Source organism: Echeneis naucrates, chromosome 13, assembly GCF_900963305.1.
Source record: "Echeneis naucrates chromosome 13, fEcheNa1.1, whole genome shotgun sequence".
Taxonomy (NCBI): Eukaryota; Metazoa; Chordata; class Actinopteri; order Carangiformes; family Echeneidae; genus Echeneis; species Echeneis naucrates.
Genome location: NC_042523.1, coordinates 20,997,477 through 21,013,078, shown reverse-complemented (window position 1 = coordinate 21,013,078; position 15,602 = coordinate 20,997,477). Strand labels below are relative to the sequence as shown.

Below are 15,602 nucleotides of genomic sequence, written 5' to 3'. Positions count from 1 at the left end.
GGACACCAGTGCAACGATGACAATGGAGACGGAAACCAAAACGGCGACAGGTGTTAATTCATATGTCACCACTGCGTCACATTTTCTGGGCTGGGCGAAACACAGGCTACACTATCTGTAGGCCGGGCCTCGGGGGGTTTTAAGTAGTCTCATATCTTCTAGTCTTTAAACCTCAGAACATACGGTTCAGAGAAGGTCATGCAGGAAAACATGGGCAGGTAAAGAAAATAAGCAAGCAGCACTCTCAAACTGACGCGCCAGCGAAGGATTTAACCTTTGGGACGTACAGTTTTCTTCTTCCAATGAAAATATCTTCTTCCAACCGACGCGTGTAACCGTGTGAGGTGGAACGACATCGCCGACTCGGAAATGTAATGCTAGAGTTTTCACTTCAGCTTTCAGCTCCATTCTGTATTCAGCATGTCAACCATACCCCATTTGTCAGCAACATTACATTAGCGTTAATCTTTTCATGTCAATCATATCATTTCTCTGATGCACCAGATTAAGAGGAATTATTGCTGTTGGCTTTTGAAACCCTCTCAGACATAACAGCTATCAGCTATACGATAGACAGCTAAGGATAATTTCAGATGCTCATAATTAAGTTACTGTCGTTTGATCCACGGAGGAACAAAATAATTGGAAAAGGTTGGGATGTACTGGTCTATTGCCGACCGTAACACGTACAATATTTATAGGCATGTTGGGAGGGGGGGGTGGGGCTGGATGAGTCATTTATCAGCACCCTCCTCCACTTATTTTGAAGCATCATCAGACAACAACGTGATCAGCGAGACTCAATCAATACAAGCCAACAAGTATTACTGTGTCAAATAGCAGCGGAGGCAACGCTCCACACAATCTGTTAATTACTGCATGAACTACGATGCTGGAGCACCTAATAAGATGGCATGTCTCTGCACAAACCCCTCCAGACTGTCAATCGCAGCCTTTGCTGTATTGTCCTGCAGGAAAACTGCCGATCCCGCTCTCTGTCCATTTTCCCTTGGCTTTTCGATGCACCATCGTTTTGATGCCTCTCTCTGCAGAGGGCTCCTTCAAAATCAGCAACTTTTGAAATACTGATCTCAGATCTGCCATCCAATTAAAAAGAACCGCTGACAGCCACGTTATCCAAGGTTTAGGCTGATTCAAGGTCAGTTCTGTCAGTCCGCTGTGGACTTGAATTCTAATTAAGGATTACTCTCAGAGATAAGCAGCGTGACTTAGAATCAGCAATTTTAATGAAAACCTTAAGGAGGCTGTGGGGAACGCTTTCCAAGAAAAGCAACGAGACTGTTTGGACAGGACTGACTGTTTAGGGTGTTTTTTTTTTTTACATTGTGTATAACTTATCCGTGCAAAAGTATTGGGATGAGCAAAGGAATACAATTGGAACAAGGGAGCACTTATTGATCCGCATAAATTCTTAAATCAAAGCAGAGGAGGGGGAAGGAAATTTATTGAAGATTAGTTTTTTAGCAACTCAGAATAGACTGAACCAAAAGGTGTTCACAATATGAGGAAGCTGCCTTGAATGTTAACTGTAATATACAACATCCTAATGAGTCTAATAATAATAATAATAATAATAAAATTTAATTCCCGCTATTGTTCGGCACAGGTTAAATGATTCGCCTGTGAGAAACTGAACAAAGAGAGAAAGACTGAGCGGTTCAGGTCAGACTTTCAGCAATTACAGTATCAGTACCTCACTGCAGGCTTCTGTTTCTCCTATGTGCAAGGGAAATGAGCAAAACCACAAGGGGTGCACACAAACACTGTGGAGTGTATAAATGCAAATACAGACACAGGAAACACATAAAACCCCTCACACCCATCGCTCATTTTTTTAAGAGCTAAAAGGTTTAAATACGTTCTGTTAAGTGAAACTAAATTCGATAAAAGGAACACAATGCCATGGTTTCATGTTAATAGACGCTCTATCTGTCCCATCCCTTGCTCTTTGGTTACGGGGTCTCTGCTCTGCGTAGATCTTACAAAGGCACGTGAGAGACAGAAACGGACACGAATAATGTGGATGAAGTAATTTCTACCGTAAGAAACTGCCTTTCAGCAAGAACTGTAACATGCACGACATGCGAAGATGGAAGAGAGGGAGAGAAGAAGCAAAGGACGACAGATTGTCGGCTTTGGGAAACAAAGCTATGGAGAAGGGCGAAACGAGAGAGCAGAAAACGAAAGGCGGTCATATGGGAGAGGAGGAGAGCCGAAGGAGAGAACAACATGGGGTTGTCCCTCAGGAACTGTGGAGGCTTGGGAATAGAGAGATGGAGCATCATAGCAACGCTGGCGAAGATAGCAGGCAGTCAGCTTTGTTTGTGTGCGGTGCATAGCAAACGAAGTCCAGGTGTAACATGCAAATACACACTCTGGCTGTGTGTGTGTGAGAGAAAACGTGTGATCAGGAAGCAAATGTTTTTAACTAGTAGAATGACAGCATGAAGTCCAAAAAGATAAAAAAAATAATAATAAAAAAAAAGGTGTGAAGAGAAACCCACCAGTGAATATTAATAGTAATCCTTGGAAAACACATTGCCTCAACACGAGTGTTGTAATTTGGAAGATAAATAAATAAATAAAGTAAGAGGCAGGAGGACAGAGGAGAGAAAAATGTTACTCGGCTCTCCTTCCATCTTTTGTATTTTTAATGGCACTTGTACTGTCTCACAGCTGTCATTTGATCATCCATTTAAAAGTCTGCATGTAACGTCAGCGATTATCAGTTAAAGCTTATTTTATAGCTGTGCTCCGTTTCAATTAGTCTGAGGAGCTGAAATACAGCACAAAGATATGACGAGAGCTGGAAAGGATTGAGATGATGGTGGAGGGGGAGGCAGGGCGAATGAGGGACGCTAAACAGGGCGAGGAGAAACAGAAATGTGTGGTGAGGTGGAGGCAGACAGAGAGAGTGTAAAGGTTAGTCAGGATGCTGGTGAGAAAGGGGGGATATGGAAGCAGACAGCTTGGGGGAAGCATAGGATGCTGCCAGAAAACAATATGAACAATATATAACATACGATGACAAGGAGCCAAGAGTACAATCCAATTAAGTGTAGCTTCAGTAGCTGCCCCACAGCCCATTCTCCAATAATACGTCTCTGCAGTACCTGAAGCTGCAGTTTCAGGACCTTCAGGGGAGCAATCCGGAGACACAATAGCAAGGAATCTAACTTTTCACCTCCTGGAATATTGGTGAACATAAATGATATCATTATTGTTGTATTATGCAGGTCTCTGCTGTAAAAAAAAAAAAAAATAATAATAATAATAGAAAATGGAAAGGCCATGGGAATGTGGTCCTAAAAAATTGGTCTTTAAAGTCCCAGAACTAAAGAAACACACCACTCCTCTTCTCTCCAAGTGACACAGCTCTTTTCTTAGTAATACAATGATCAAACTACAGAATAGGATAATACGTTATCTCTCTTCTTGGCTTACCTTTTATCCTTTTGCACTCCTCTGTGCCTTAAACTGCAAGGCACACAACGTCATTGGTTCTATCTATCATCTTGGTCATGCAGTGTAAGAAAGTATGAAGTATGTGCTTGGTGTTTCTATCTTTTGTCCCATATTTTGAACTTATTTACTGTCAACCAAGAACGAGGAGTTTCTCAGCACCATCACTGTCAGTCACAGACTTTTTTTTTTTTTATCTCGGTGCTCAAAGAGAAGCAGACTTTCTGAAGGGCGAGACAACTCAAATGTGGAATGGTATTTTTATCCTCTCCATGACCGGTTTTCTTTCAACACGGTTAGCAGCCACTGCTGCGGTACGACACATACAGTACCACTTCCTCAATTTTCATATCAACGCCAGTCAGTATGCGCAAAATTTGCTGTGATGACACTGCGCGGCTCTTTCAGAGAGCAGTACCAGTCTCAAACTACATTCTCAGTGATTTGGTGCTGTTCATTTGGTCCAATTTGCACCGGAATAGCTCGGACAGGAGGAGACTGAAGAGCGGCAGACGGCGGTCAGAGTTAGCTGACCACAGAGACAATTATATTTCACAGTGAGCTCGAGAAAAAGTTCAAAACAGTACAAACTTTATTGATGGAAAAGGGAAGGGAGGTGAGGACAGGTGGTGGTTCATCAAGCATTTTGATGCGTTTAGAAGTAAAACACACACACACAAGCACCACTTAAGTCCACTCAGAGCTAACACCATCCCACTGCTACACAGTGACCTGCAGACAGGGAAATATACTTTATCATCTGTGAACATCTTTCAGCTGAAACACACACACACACACACACACACACACACACACACACACACACACACACACACACACACACACACACACACACATACACACACACACACACACGAACCAGGTACTAAATCATGATGGACACTTAGACTTCTCCTTTCCTATTAACAAAAAAGGAACTCTGGAGGAGATATTTGTTTTCAACAAATGGACCACACACACACACACTAACACAGTCTCATTGTCCTTGTTTGACTTGTGTGGTTTGGTAGTTACAGTAGGGACATTATGTCATCCCTGTTTGGCTCTTGGCTCTCGCTTTTCACTCAACAATGGAATCAGAACGGAGGGCACATTGTGGTCGCACACAGTCTTTGGCGCTGGGACTAAAATTTAACCAATCACTTATTAATTAAGAATTACACAAACAATGGGTTCAATGCGTTAAAGACAAAGGAGCAAATATTCATTTACTTTATTTTACCGGGAAAAAGTAGAAGTAGAAGTAGTCAACTGGATAAGGACAGTGCAGCTTGTCTGATAGGCCTTTTACACAGCAGACATTTGAATTTGCCATGGGACCATCACAGGCCTAAAATGGCATTAAAGATGGCTCAGCACAACAATGAGGCCACTGACACTGAAGCAGTAAAAATGGCCTCACCGATTTTATAATTTAAACCTATATTATAGAAGTTGACTTCAGCAAAAAAGCATGACGTGAGGAAAGCTCAGTTATATAAATAGTATATATTTTTTTTATGTGAGTGACCCCATTACCTCATACACTGCATTATAACAATATCATAATTCACATCAGGAATTGTAATTTCTATACGTAATTTTGGTGGCAGTGCAGCTGATGCTGGAGAGATTTTTGAGTGAACCATCTGATCCAAACTTCCTTTTCGCAGCTGGCATCTAACATATTGCTTTTGCTAAAGGCTACGGATGACATCGTTATGAGTCTGCGGAAACTACAAACGCTGTTTGTTTCACTGAAAGTAGTGGCGTTATAAAACGGCAGTCAAAGTCAGTTCTCCTTGTAGAAATGGACAACGCCTCAGCATCAGCCTCATATCATGCTGTTTCATTGTGAAAAAAAATTGCTCCCGTCGTCGTGACATACAGAACGGTTTCTTGTTGAGAGGGGAAAACTTTGCATTCATAATGAGATGCAAGTAACTCTTTTTTTCCCCTTTTAACTCACTGTAGCGGTTCTGCATGTATTTGCATACATGTCAGACTTATTGGAGGTCGGTATTCATGTTTTCCCTTTCTAATCTCCATTTATCTTCTTTCCATCCTTGTTTGCTTTCTTCCTCTGTCTCTCCAAAAACCTCTTCAACACCTTTGCCACTTCAATAAAAAAAATAAATCTTACAGATCTGTATCCCTGTCCTTGATCTATTTTGCTTGTCTTTGTCACACTCTCAATTTATTCCTTCACACCATTAACCCTTTATTTCATTTCTGTCTCTATGTTCCTTTCCTCTTTCTCTATTCTGTCTCTTCTTAACCCAAATCTGCATCTTGTAATCAAACTTTCCCCTTCCCTCCCTCAATAGTGAGCTTAGTGGAAGTTGCATTATTGATAGGCGTCTCTATCTGTGGCATCTGCTGCTTCTTTTACCACCCCCCCCACCCCCCAACACTCCCTCACTCCCCTCTTGCTCTGTGTGTGCTTGGTCTGATGCAGCTTGGCAGGTACTTAGGCCAACATCAATCTTTCATACGAACGGCATACACACACACACGCACGCATGCACACACACACACACAAACACTGTATATACACATACAGAAGCTTTCCCAAAATGTTTGTGCATGGGGTGCACCGGAGCAGAGGGTGGCAATGGGAGGGAGGAGTATAAAAATAACTTTTCCCCCCCTCCCCGCCTCCTTTCTCTCCTCTGTGATTCTCCATCCAGAGGAGACTTTGACAAACGCTAGGCTGCCATGAAACCCTGATCCATTTTCAATGTGACACTGCTTCAGAAATAAAAAGGACAGCAGACCTGCGTCACGGATGATGGAGCGACCAGAACAAATGAAACCTAACGAAACCTTTCACAACATCTCACGTTTGTCTTCGATGCATCCACGATTCAATTCTACCTCTGCAGGTGCATTCAAGGGTTGCGAATTCGAGCAGTAGAAATCACGAAATGAAAACGCTGACCTACATTCCAGCATATTTAATGTTTTTCTGTTTTGCTGCACTTTGTCTATTTACTGTCAGACCCAATCTCTGCAGGTAGATGGAGAGACAGACAGGAAGAGGCAGTTAGAGATAGTGAAAGCACAGACGGGTGGGGATGATGGTAGACCTGTCAAAATGGCAACAGGAGCAGAGAGGGAGTTCCTCTGATGTTAATCTAAAAGGTGCTGACACCTGTTTGTTGCAATGAGCCGACAGACCCCACCGAAACACCAGTGAAGGCATGCATACGGGCAGAGAAAAAGAGAGTGGGAGAACTCTTCTCCTTCCTCAGACTCCCAGATGGAAAGAGCAAATCTTTTGTTTGAATGAAGCAGACAGTGCATACGCTATAAAAACGCATAAACACATAATGTAACGACCACAGCCTACTGGAGTGAAACATCACAGTTGTCATTTTCTTTCGTGCTTGTATGTGACTGTGTGTATATGTGAGCAAGTGAATTATATAGCAATCTCAGGTAAACTCAGTGATCTGGCAAGAAATGGTTAGCACTCAGCCGGGGTCCGTAATGAAATCATAAGGCAATTTTCTCTGTCAAATTTAATAATTTAGTTCCGGACGTGTGGGCCAAATTACCTAGATGCCATGATGTTTTAAAATGTTTTTGCTTACGATACTGTCTATGCACATTCGGCCTTGAGCAATCGGCCAAACTCATGTGCCTCAGTTATACAAACCAGAAGAAGAAATCCATAGATTTAGAAATGTCAGCGTATTGATCAAGAGTCATTTTCTATATCACATTTCACAGGTCTGCAGGTCTTTAATACATTTATTTTCCCCTGAGTCCACCACAATGAACCAATGCAATCTGTCTAAAAATCTTTTTTTATTTTAAAGGGTATGGAACTGAAATATGGGTGATGCCATTTCAGCAATCTGAGAAAGCCTTTACTGTTACTATTTACTATTAGCCTTTACTTTACATTATTGATATAAAATGCTAACAACATTGACACGTTCAGTTGTTTGCTATTGCTATACTGATAGCTTAGGTCCATTATTAAGCTTGTTATATTGAAGGGCTGTACCTTTATTGGCAAGCAACTGCCAACTGCACAACACACAGCAGGAGTTGTAGTCAGCAAACTTAATCCATTTGCTGGCTCCTGGTCCTTGCACTTTTACCACACAACATGCAAGATGACCCTGAGGGGTCTTAGAGAATACGTAGCCAATAACCACAGGCGTTAATTTGGACAACATCTGACTGGATAAACACAGTCAGGCTTCACTCTTTTTCCCATCGTGTTCCAATGCAACACTACTATAACAGCAGAGTGATGCATAGTGGAAGCTGTAAAAGACTATGTGTCATAAGAAATATATCTTTAGATTTAGGGCCACCACTTCCATCCCAAGGACCCACAGCACATCAGCCACAACGATAATAAAACTCACAACAACAAGACGTTTTAGTCTTTACAGACGCTCAGCAGCTTTTCGATTATGTCCCTCTCACAAGAAATGCTAGCTGATGCTCAAAGTTGACAGAGTAATACAAAAGTGTCTTAAACATACAGTCACACACGGTGATTGCTGGGATGTATTGCTAATCAGGAGGTGGGATCTTTCACAGGATCAGTAACAAGAATCAAAAATATGATGGTCAAAACAGAGCAGAGAGTAAAGACCTGAATGATTTTGAATCTTGCTTTTGACTTCCCCATCTTCAAAGTTCCTTACTCCTGGTCTAATCTCTTTTCTACAGTTCCTTGTGTAGGCTATCTGTTCCCATTCCACGTCACCTTAATTTCCTTTTCACCATTTTTCACCTTAATTTCATCACTAATGCCATTAGTGTCAATCACTGTCTTTTTGTCTCCCTGCTAAAAGCTTCCAACAACTAAAACACAGCTGACCCCAACGCAGCGTCTTGTGGCGTCTCCTTGCTGCTTTGCAGTGCCGCAATTAGAACTTGGATTTTATTACACTGATAGGGGTGAGAGTTGGGCTGATAGATGGATGGTTGGAGGTGAAGAAGGATCAAGGGCACCAGGGAAAGCAAATAAGGAGACTCTTATGCCCCTGGTGGGAGTGATTCGAGGAGACAGGGAGCAAAAAGGCTGAGAGAATGAGGGGAGCAGGGAAGAGATGAGGCTTGTAGTAGACAGGTGCAGGCACGTGGCAGATGGGTCAGGCCCTCAGTGAAGGCAGTGAACATGAAAGCCTTAATTTAGGGCTCTATTCCCTCAAGCCAGCATCCTAGCATACAATTTGATAATGCTGATTTAACATTGGCACCTTTGCAGAGGGCGTCATAATCAAACCTAGCACTGAAGGAAAACAAGACACCTTAGGTCAGTCACAGAGAAACGCAAGGACAAAGAGCAGCGACAGAGAAAGAGAGCAGAACTCTTTGGGTCATTTCCTGCCTTTGTTTTGAGATAGTCCATTACTCCTTACACAGCCCTGTTCTTTTTCAATCACACTCCGCATTTACGTCTGTGTGCAGCCCAGACAGAATCTGTTCATGGTCAAATTCTGTCATTATTCATTCCCCACTTCCTCTCTGCACCTTCTTTATTCTCTGCACTCACTCCCGTCATCACTTTGTTTGTGCCCTGACTCCTTGGTTCCTTGCTTTTCCTATTTCACTTCTCTTTACCCACCTGGCTGTCACTTTTCATTGTAATATACACTTTGTTTAAGGATCAGACAAATCCCGTATCATTATTTATCTCCCTATTCTACCGTTAATTTCATCTCTGTCTTTCTCCTTGTACTTTCCCTTGTCATCTGCGTGTCGCTGGCATTTATTCAGTCAGTCCTCCTGTTACTATGTTCAGTTTCCTCTGTCTGGCTTTGCATCCTAACATTGATATCCAACGTACAAATTATTCCACTGTAGCCTGTCGTGGCAGTATTTCTGCTCCAATCACTAACTCAAACATGCAATCTGTTACAAGCTGCTCATGGAAGATGAGCTGAAGCCTGCAGAAAGTCTCACTAACTCACATACCTTGAAAAAAAAACCGCATTTCTTAATACACCCCAACTGTCCAGTGCATAATTGCGCTGAATCAAAATAAGAGCGCAATCAGAAACAGTGCCGGATATTTGATTCGTGCACATGGTGAAATGAAACGAGTCTCCTCATTTTACCAAAAGGCAAGCGTGCTTTAAAAGAGCTCTGATATGAGGATGGCTGTATATTACCTTTATTTTACGGCCACAGAATGCAGAGGTCAGTGATATTATAATGTTTGTGCACGGCCAAGCTGAAACTGAACATTATCATACAATATTTGCACGTCTCCTTTGTTATTTGGGCTGTAACAGTGTAGCCATAATGTGATATCACAGAAGTTATCAATCACAATGTATGGTATTGTAATATAGTATAACAAGGATTATAAATATGTCTTTCTAATATTCTAATATACTTCCTGTACTACGCTTCCCCTTTCATGGTTGCTAATAATATGAATTTGCTTCTTAAAGGTGGCTCAAAAGTGGAAAAAAAAAAAAAAAAACTTATAATAAATATTAACAGACATTTAAGGTCTGCACAAACTGGACTTATTCTGCCAGCTCTGCCTCCTCATTTTGGCGTCATTACCTCAGGGCAACTTACTGCCTTCATCTGCTGGTGCAAGACATCAACTTAATCCATCTGTTTGCACTCTAATCAGAAAATAAGAGGCTGACGTTTTTAGACAAAGCAATGTCATGTTAAGTAATGTAAAATTATTATGACAAACCATTGTCCATCATGTGTAGACAATGAACAGGTCACAATGCTTTTTTATATTTTAATTTCTCAGGATGAACTTACAGCTAAATTAATGCATTTAAAACTAAAACATGTGATTCACCTTACCCTGCCATATCTACGTTCAGTGAAAACTATATTTGGATATTTACAATCACCACCTTTACTGTTCCTGCTCCCCCACATTTCCTCTCATTTAGTTAGCCAATCTAAATAATACAGCAGATCAGTGATAAATGTTGGTAGTTGGCTTTGGTTTTCATGTCGATACTCTTCCAGTTTTAAGCATCCAAATCCGAGTCTAGGCCATTTGCACGAGATCAGCCAGGCAAGCTAAGGCTTGGGCAATCTTGGCATGGTAATACTGGTGTCCTCATTTAATACAGTTGGCATTTTAAAGGCTGTAGAAAGATTTACATTTTCCACTTAAATCACAGTTAACTTTCTTCATTATTCCCTCAGCTTTCAACTTGCATCTCTGGCCCGAAGCTGTGAAAAATGTCCATTTGCTGCCAAAAAGTGTTGGACTGAACTGAGTCATGGGAGAACCAAAGCTACCCAGAAAGCTCCTGGACAACTGTCACCAGAAAGAGACATGTGAACGCTAGGGTCCAACAGAAGCCCAAGATTGAAGCATGTTTTGTGTGTGTGTGTGTGAGTGAGTTGTCCTAGTTTAAGCAGCACAGCACATACAAACTAGACGCTCAGTTTACAATAAAGTATGTCATAAACTAGACATTTTGGCATCTGGTGATAATGCAATGCAAATTTTATTACTGTAGTGGCTGGTATAATTTCTATACAAAATGCAAAAGGTAAATAAAAAGAAACACAACATTATTCAACACATGCAAAACCATGATGCACAGCCCACACACAGATACATGCAAACACAATAAGAGTAAGAGAGTGGCAGTTTGTGATTTAGGTTATAGGATGACATTGTGCAAAAGTTTGTTAACCGTAAGAGCGGAACGTGAAAAACCAGAAGTGAATCTTTTGTTTTCTGCTATATTTTACTACCCGTCACCTTACAGCTTTCCTCTGATCTGCCATCAAACGGACTGAACTCATACCTGAGGTGTATGTCACGAAGAGCAGTCACTCTCCCTTTAACCATTTTCTTCTTTTTTTGTATGACAAATTTGACAGTTTGAAAGTTGTATTCCAGTACAAAGCATGGCACACATAAAATTTTGTTTTTGTCAAATGGCAGAGGATTCACTGAAATGGATGGTAGAGGTTGGCTTAGATTTAAGAACATTGCTCAAAACATTACAGAACTTCAACAGGCCATTTCTTTGCCTTAGTAGGTCAAGGCTGCCCTGCAAATCTGTGTTGAGTTATACGTCCATAACCATGTGAATCAATATCAAATATTTTGTGTTATTTCTCAGAGTAAAGTGAACTACTGGTTTGTTTGGCTTAGTTTATTTCAAGATATGTCATAAATGTCCTTGGTTCAAATACACACCCAAAAGAGCAATAAAATTTGCATCATAAAATATTAATAGATACAAGGGTTTCTAAAATTTGAATGACTTTAAGGTTGAGAAGAGCAATTTATTGAGCCTCGCAATAAGTTGATGTGAAAATCTATCTAAAGAATGTCCAGGTCCAAAAATTCATATCACATTAACAGAATGCAACTGACTTGTGTTTGACATTTAAGGTACATGTAAAACATAATCTCACTACCTGATGAGTAGAGAAGCCAGCAGTTCTCTTAATAAGATGGAAAACTGCCCAAAAACACGACTCAATGTCTCACCTGGGACACACATCCAACTATTTCTTTTTATTATGCATTTTTTCACCAAAGCAATTAATGCTCAGAGAAGCATATGCATATATATATATATATATATATATATATATATATATATATCATAGGCACCATCTTGCAACTCAGCCTCTAGATATAGTAAACAGCCACACCCATTGCTATGCCACATGCATCTTCACATGCAATCAAGAAACCTATTTGCAGGGCTGAGCTGACAAAGTCCTGTAAACCAACAGAGACTTCCTCACTGCATCAGCATAAATCTCAAAATACAGCTGAGGCAGCTGGGAACCTGGTCACCAGTATTTAAGACATCCAGAAATTAGCCAGGACGTGCAGGCACTGTACTCTCACCTATTTCATGCTCTTCTTTTCCACTGTTCATAAAATGTTCTTGAAGCATGAATCCTGAAAAGGGCCCGTTTTGGATTGTGTCCAGCAGGCTGGTACTGAGCGAAATGGCACGCACACCATCAAAGTCACTGGGTTCACAACTGCCTCCTTTGTACCAGAGCTCGTGGTAATCCATTCAATAGTTGTCAAGACATTTCAAACTAGACTACAGTATTAAACTGGTAGACTGACTGACACTGGCCGTGCAGCTGGTGTATCGAGGATCTTTATGGGGAGTCGACGTTGGCCAAACACTAAATAACGAATTCAGAAACCAAAGAGAGATCATCTGTTCTTTTTCTTTTAATGATGAGTAGGAAGGGTATGAAAATTAATATTCAACACTAGCGAAGCTAAAAGGCCTTGAAAAGGTTTGGCCGTCTCCTCTGCCTCTCAAGCACACATGCTTCATTTCCAGCTCATCTTTCTAATAAACAGCATATGTTACCTCAGACAGTGACTTGAATACCAGATATCTCACATTGTTTTTGGAGCGTGGACAGTTTTTGACATTTATTTCCCATCAGTTATGTTTATGGTCAAGGATGAGAGAGTAAATAACACTACTGTTAGGGATTGTGGTAAACCCATTGATGGCTGCCTTTGAGACACTTGGTGACCATCTCTGTGTAAAGAGGAGGCTTCCTGGGTTATGATTCCATAACCACACGAAGGTGACGGTGTACATGTGCAAGCGAGTACACACAAGTGTGTGTGGGCAAGTGTGCGTAGATCTAGATGTGCGTGGAAGTGTGATGTCTTGAGACCGCTGCATGATGCAAGCATTCAAAAAAATCTGTTTAGTTGCTAACCTGCAAAACATCTCTTATGTAATGGCAAAGCGCCTCAGCACATGAGCTGTAACAAAAAAAAAAATAAAATTAAATAAAACAAGAGAAAAAGACCAGTTCACACACATTCACGCTCTTGCATGAACCCTGTTTTTTTTTTCCCCAAAACATACAAAAAAATAAATGTTTTTTTAAATATATATCGTCTTATCAGTGAGTCTCACCCTGTGCTGGAGTGCTCTGATTTCGCTGGTGGGTGAAAATAATTCTGTATGCTTTTGACTGTCACAAATGCTTCCTGTGTAAGCCTAATGGAATACCATAATCATTCTATTACTGTATTTACTGTGGTGGTTGGCAACTGCTCGCACACATGCTTATCCGCATTGTCTCACCCACTCACAAATGGTTTAGGCGCAGGTGGGAAGGTAGACGGCCCACAGTTTTGAGTACATCACGCAATAATGCTGCTTACACACAGCCACAAAGCACCACTGACTCTGAAACACTAACACACACACACACACACACACACTGCAACACAGTCAGACTCAGCAAATGCAGTTGGATTATTTCCAGGAATAAACTCCTGATACAACTTCCCATGCACATTAAAATTCACTGGGAGGATGAATATTTTAAGCCCCCAGTGCAGCAAAAAAATAAAAAATAAAATAAAAAATAACACAGATCACTAGCACGTGAAGTCAGAGATGTCAGTCTGTGATCAGGAAAATGACAAGCCGAAAATAGTCCCTTTTCAAGTCTCACAACACGGTCCACAAGTGCCCCCCCCCCCCACCCCCACCCCTCCATTTAACAATTAACTGCGCTATTCTAATTTAAAAACCAAGCTCCAGCATGAGGTGCTCCATTCACGGCAATCTACACCACCACCTTTTTTTTTTTTTTTAAATATCTACACCCACACACCCATATGATCGTTTATAATAGAGCCACAGGCCTACATCTGTGAGGGGATATGTCTTTGATCGCTCCAATCTGTCTCACCTGCTCGTTGGTCGCCAGCTCTTTCTCCAGCTGTCGGTGTTTGTTGTGCCACACCAGATAGTGGATCGGATAACGACTCTTCTCCGGAGTTTTCTTGGCAGAAATCATCCTCGGATCATAGTTTGCCTCCTCCTCTTTCTCGCCTGTGGATCGTAAGGGCACTTTTGTTACTAATTTGCTCTATATAATCAATCCCATCATCCTTTATTCGTCGGTGATGACCGAAGGCAGCCTCGCGCGTCAGGAGCTGCTCGCTTTGCTCGGAATAAGCGCCGTGAAAATCATTTACAGAAAGAGACACCCCCCCACCACCACCCCCCCACCCACCCCTCCTCCAAGGTTTGATTGTCTCGGTAGATTAAGGCTGCACCTTTATTTCTTAACCAGCCGCTCCTCCACCTCTTGCCTCCCCCTCTCTTTCTTTCTCCCCTGCCTACTCTAACACATCTAACCTCCTCCTCTCCTCCCATCCGGCGGTGACTGGGGGAAAGATGCGTTGACAGGCTGCAATGAAATGTGCGCACACTCAGCCAATCGGCTGTCATGCTGCCTCATCAAAGTGCAGCGCAGAAATCAGAAGGTTTTTTTTTTTTTTTTTTTTAATAAATAAATAAAATGTTTCAAAGATAACCGGACGCTTTTTATCGTAGTATACTGTGGAGTGATAAATTAATGAATAAATTAATAAATAGTAACCAAAAACAAAAAACACAACAAATTTCACAGCTAAACGCATCAACTAATTTAAATTTAAAATTGTGTTTTGTATGTTTTGTATTTTTCATAATATTCACAATAAATTGTTTATGCTTTTTAAAATTAGTTGTATTATTTGTAATGTAAATCTAATTTTTCTTTCATTAAATATCCAGTTTTATCAAGATTTTTTTTGGGGGGGTGTCAAAACAAATAATCGACAACAACATTTATAATAATTATAATAATAATAGTGATAAATCACACAAAATGCATAGAGTTTACTATTTTAAGTACTATCAAAAAGTATATATTTATGTATTTATTATCTCTGATAGCTACCAAGGGCCAAATAGGCCAAACTATTTCGTTCATATATAAGTAGCCTACATTTAAAACAGCAGATTGAGTGAAATGAATATCATGATAACTCTGTTCATACTGAGGTCTTGTGATACTCACATCTGTCAAAAAAAAAAAAGGTATCTGCAGTAAATAATCCAATAATACACCAAGTCTGTCTAAAGATAATAATAGTGGGTCCATATAGATTTAAATCTATATGATACATGCCAAAAATTGTCATTAAACACGTTGTAAAATTACTCTCCTGTACTTAGAGCTGTGTTTTAATGTGTTTTGTTTTTTTTTATCCATCTCACCTTTTAATGAATGAATGGATTATTTTGTTACCCCCCCCCCCCCAGGCCTACCCCACGCCTCCCTGCCCCCTCCATAGGTGG

General features: G+C 40.9%; 1 protein-coding gene across 2 annotated transcripts in view; it reads right to left on the bottom strand.

Annotated features, from left to right (window-relative positions):
- Positions 1-14,410, bottom strand: part of ankrd13b (ankyrin repeat domain 13B) — a 32,585-nt gene extending 18,175 nt beyond the window's left edge. For both annotated transcript variants that reach the window (XM_029516959.1, XM_029516960.1), the window contains exon 1: positions 14,164-14,410. In XM_029516959.1, coding sequence (XP_029372819.1) covers positions 14,164-14,271 — 108 coding nt within the window. In that variant the 5' untranslated portion in view covers positions 14,272-14,410. The remainder of the gene's footprint in view (positions 1-14,163) is intronic.
- Positions 14,411-15,602: the final 1,192 nt, after the last annotated feature.